General features: G+C 38.9%; 1 protein-coding gene across 2 annotated transcripts in view; it reads left to right on the top strand.

The window, feature by feature from the left end:
• Positions 1-2,587: 2,587 nt before the first annotated feature.
• mon2 (MON2 homolog, regulator of endosome-to-Golgi trafficking) overlaps positions 2,588-4,728 on the top strand; it is a 34,072-nt gene continuing 31,931 nt past the window's right edge. For both annotated transcript variants that reach the window (XM_026175293.2, XM_026175291.2), the window contains exon 1: positions 2,588-3,754. In XM_026175293.2, the coding sequence (XP_026031078.2) occupies positions 3,647-3,754 (108 nt within the window). In that variant the 5' untranslated portion in view covers positions 2,588-3,646. The remainder of the gene's footprint in view (positions 3,755-4,728) is intronic.

Raw genomic sequence — 4,728 nt, 5'->3', positions numbered from 1 at the left:
GCAATTGTGTATGTGATGCCTCATTTCCAGTTATGAACATTTATGTAGAATTTTACATTCAAATCACACAACCCAACCAGGACGTCTACGCTATAGGTAAAAAATAAATGCTGAATTTTATGTTTTGACAATTTAAAGTGTACTTAATCGTACTTAAAAAACATCATGAAGGTCAGTAAACACCCACAACATCACCTGTTCATACCTCTGCCCTCGGGCAAGCGCTACAGGAGTCTGACATCGAGGCCTAAAAGACTCAAACAGCTTCCGCCCACAGGCCATTAGACTCCTGAATAAAACAATTTACACAGTCCCTCTATTACCTCATCACAGCTATAGAATGCAACTGTATTATTATGTTGTATTTATTATTGTCTGCTATCACACTAATCAGCACAGATCTCTTTGCAAACTTGCACAAGAATAAACAAAAAGCCTCAGGTCTCTGACTCATTTCACTGTTTGCAGATTTATTACTTGTACTTTCTCTGTGAATTTCTTGGACATTTTTATAATAATAATAATAATAATGTATACTTTATTGATCCCTGTGGGGAAATTCCTCTCTGCATTTAGCCCATTCACTCAGTGGGCAGCCATTGGGCGCCTGGGGAGCAGAGTGTGGGGACGGTACCTTGCTCAGGTGTGCCTCAGGGTAGCCGTTCAGTGGATTCGAAACCCCGACATTCCAGTCATGGGGCCACCACTCTACCTACTGAGCTATCCCTGCCCTTATTTACTCATTTTATTTATTTTTGCCTTATTACATTTTTATAACTTTATGCTATTTGTCATATTAGAATGTCTCTGACTGCTGTGTGAAGTGAGTCTCAGTATAAACTGTATTTCTGTATTATTATTATTTACATATGACACATATGACACTACTTCTGCTTATCCTTTCCCCAGACATCTGCTCACTCTTCATCACTGTGTTAAACTATCTAGTCAAAACTCCACTGCCCTCTCTTCAGGACATATTCATACTTCTACAAGTTTGTCATCTGGACACACTACCTTTGCACTCTTTTCCCACCTCATAGTTGCCCTCTCCTACCTTACTGAGCCTCTTCACTTCCTGATTCACAAACAGTCCTCTATCCTCCCCCTCATTTTCTTCATTAATCATCCCCTCAGTGTACTCCTTCCACCTTCTCAGCACACCCTCTTCATTTGTTTGTTCAGTATTTTTTTGTAGATTGTATTGTCATGATCCTTTTATTGTTTTATATTTACTACTTGTGAATAATCTTTCTCACTATAGAATGATGGACTATTTGGAAGTGGCCTCATAACCCTTCTCAGACTGGTGGGCACCGACAGTTGGTTGCCTGGGATAATTTTTGATGTTTTCCCTCTGTGGAATTATGGTAGCACACACCTGAATGCTCCGATGATCACATAATCAAATGCCTTTGATTGACATGACCTCTTAATTCCTCTGAAAGCCATTAAGGTGTGCTTAAATTTTCATGTAGACTGTGTTTCTGCATTTTTGGCTTAGTTTTTCATCAATAAATATTAATGACACCATGTGATATATCATGTTTTGTTCATGTCAGGTGGTATTTAGCTAATTTTAAGGCTGGAGAGGTCGGACGATATTTTATTTTTAAATCTCCTGGTATGTGAACCTAGAAGTGAAAAAGGGCGCACTTTCTCTTTACCATGACTGTAGATGTCATATGCCGCTACACATCATCAGCATGAGAAATCGATGCATATATGTACAACGCCGGAGTGTTAGTCAGTATCAGCCATCATACCAGGTATTCCAGGCAGATGCATATGCACTCCCGGTTGTAGTTTCTTATCATTTTCTGTCTTATAGTACACATATAAAAATGTAGAGGTTTATGAATTTAGTTTTAGCCCTTGGCTCTTCAAAGTAGAAGACATTGTCTTACATCAGTATAAAGAATGACAGGCATTTAACAAACTCAAAAACAAAACATCAGAATCTCTTATACAAGAAAGTATTTATAGGCAGTGACCCTGAGGAGATGGTATGACTAACACAAAAACTTCCTCTGTCGTTTCTTCAAAGTGGTGAAAATCCTCAGAAATATTAGTGAATTGCTTGGGGTATTCTCTTCTAGTGTTTTGACAGGATTCGGCATGTGGTCCTGAAGTAAAATGTCACAATTTGACATTTAGTGTCAGAAGTGTGAGTTACTGGAAAAGGTGAGGTACAGGCTGGAGTGCAGCACCAAGCTATTTGGTGTCAATTACTTGGTGTAACACCAGGTAAATGTGTTCTAAAGCTGTTTTGATACAGAAAACACTGAATTAATCTGGTTAATGATTGGTTTAACAGAACCAATATGTTCGAAAGTAATAATTCCACTCCAATTGTAAAAGGATTGTTACTGTGCTTCTGATAATATTGGGGTTGTTTTTCCACTCTTTTCTTGGCAGTTAAATGAGTCTAAGGTGTGAAACTTTGCACTCCACCTCCCCAAAGACAAAATTGCATTCCTTAGCAAGGCAGCACTGAAAGCAGCCGGTGAAGGGATCCATGTGAGATGCAGAACAAAGACCAAAATTTACATATTTATTTTGGAAATAAAAAAATCTGAACCTGGATGAAAAGAAAATCAGAAACTTGGTGCAGCTTTAAGTGGAAACTTACAAGCAGTTCTGGGTGACTGTAGACTGTAGATATATTTTTCTTTATTTTTCTTTTTATTTATCTTACAAACAATAGACACGGTGAATAATGCTCACGATTCATTTTCATGCATTATATCTTGTGATAACAATTAACTGGGAGGCACATTTATGTTTAAAAAGTGCCATTCATGAACCGATAGCTTCTTTATTTAAGTAAATGCAGTGACTACATTGATGTCAAGACAAACTACTCACAAATGCTTGTCTATTTAATTGCTGAATTAATGCACAATCAAGTTAAACATTTTAGGTTATATTCAGTTAAATTGAACCTTAATTAGTCAGTTAAACGTATTTCTTAAAATAATAAAATTTTTGATATTGTCAATAATCGTTTTTTTTCTTGTTTTTGTAAGCACTGCAAAGACATTTCTAGACAGCCTCCTGCAGCCTCTTTCCGGGCCAATAGGTGGTGTGTGTGGACAGGTAACCGAGCAGAAGCGCTGATACCGTGGTCCAGATCAGACTACTGTGTGCTTCGTGGCTATCTGTCTGTGCCGATCTCTTCCTGCAGGGGTCGCTGCAGTCACCTGCATACGCCACTGTTTACGGAAGTCCAAGTGACGTGTCAGTGTCCAGCGAAGCATTGTGGGAAAGAAAGTGGAGCTGACACGGCCGCTGATGGCAGACTGCTCAATTTAGCAGATATCTTCGACTAGTAAGCAGCCGTAAGAAGCAGAAATTTAGGGTAACGATGCGACTCCTTGAAGCTAATGTCAGCTGGCTGTGAGGAGGTCGGACTTATGCCGGTGTCATCGCTGCTCACCTGCGCACGGGCGCTCGAAGCACAGAAGTGGGATCCCGTATCAATGGACCGCAGCGTTTTTATTTCCTTTTCCGAGGGAGGCGAATAAAGTAGTGACGGATTATATCCCCCCACGGTGGATGGGTGGTGGGGGGGCGACCGCGCTCCCACATTCCTTTCAACGTTTAAAGTATTTCTGAGGTTTTCTATCGAAAGGCGCCGTCAAAGATGTCGACCAGCAGTCCCGAGGCGGTGAAGAAATTACTAGAGAACATGCAGACGGATCTGCGGTCTCTCTCCATGGAGTGCAAGAAGAAATTCCCCCCTGTCAAAGAGGTTAGCCTGCTAGTTAGCTTCACCGAGCCCCGATTTTTAGCAGTTTGCATCCGTTTGTGAAGCTCGTTTTATGTTTTTATTAGGTTTTACATTAAAAAATGTATGCGCTCGTTCTGTCACAGCAACCGTGGGGCCTTTGAGTTGTTCCCATACTGTACTTCTCATAAGTTGTATCAGCTGCTGGGCCTCCCTACGCTTAATATGTTTGGTGTAATGCGTTTAAACAGAAGCAGATTCACAAAAACACCGAGCTAAACTTTTTTACGTAGCTACACTTTAAGTATCTTTGTTAGATGTAACTTATGTCAAAGGCGTAAACACTGAAGTTAAATTTTCAGTGGCTATAAAAAGGCAAGTAAAAGTGAGAAAACGTGTATTTTGGGGATGGGGTGAACTAACTATTCAAGTCAAGCAATGTAAATGTACTTTATTTTGTATTTTATTTGATGCTAGCATCTTTGGGCAAGAGTGGTTGGGCCACTGTCACCCACCTTGCATAGGGTTCACATCAAAGTTATTATAGTTAAGTAAAACTAAATGTGAGAAAACATTTTAGTTAGCTAAAATAAAAACTAGACCTTCTAGAACTAGAAGCGATTTGAATGGGAAAAACAAACTAAAATAAAATGTATAATAGATGAAATATACTTAGTTTTGTTATCTGTTAATTTGTTAAAATTTGCTATCACAAACTGCCTGATGAGGCTTTTATGATCATGTTTTTTGAGGCTTTTGATGTCTACAAGACTGAGTCAGCATTCAAAAGGTTCTGTTTATATTTTAATATCTCTACAGATTTTTTTTAAAAATCTACAACTAACACTGAAATTAATAAAAACTAAAGTGAAACCAGTCAACCTGCTATGGAAACTCACTGAAACTTAAAAAGGAAAACTAACAATATAATAAAAAGTAATCAGAAAATACAAAACTGTATTAACTCAGACTCAGAGTCCATGCAGGTGTCTGGCTGC

The sequence above is a fragment of the Astatotilapia calliptera genome, chromosome 7, assembly GCF_964374335.1.
Source record: "Astatotilapia calliptera chromosome 7, fAstCal68.1, whole genome shotgun sequence".
In the NCBI taxonomy this organism is placed as follows: Eukaryota; Metazoa; Chordata; class Actinopteri; order Cichliformes; family Cichlidae; genus Astatotilapia; species Astatotilapia calliptera.
This window is presented reverse-complemented; position numbering and strand designations above follow the sequence as displayed.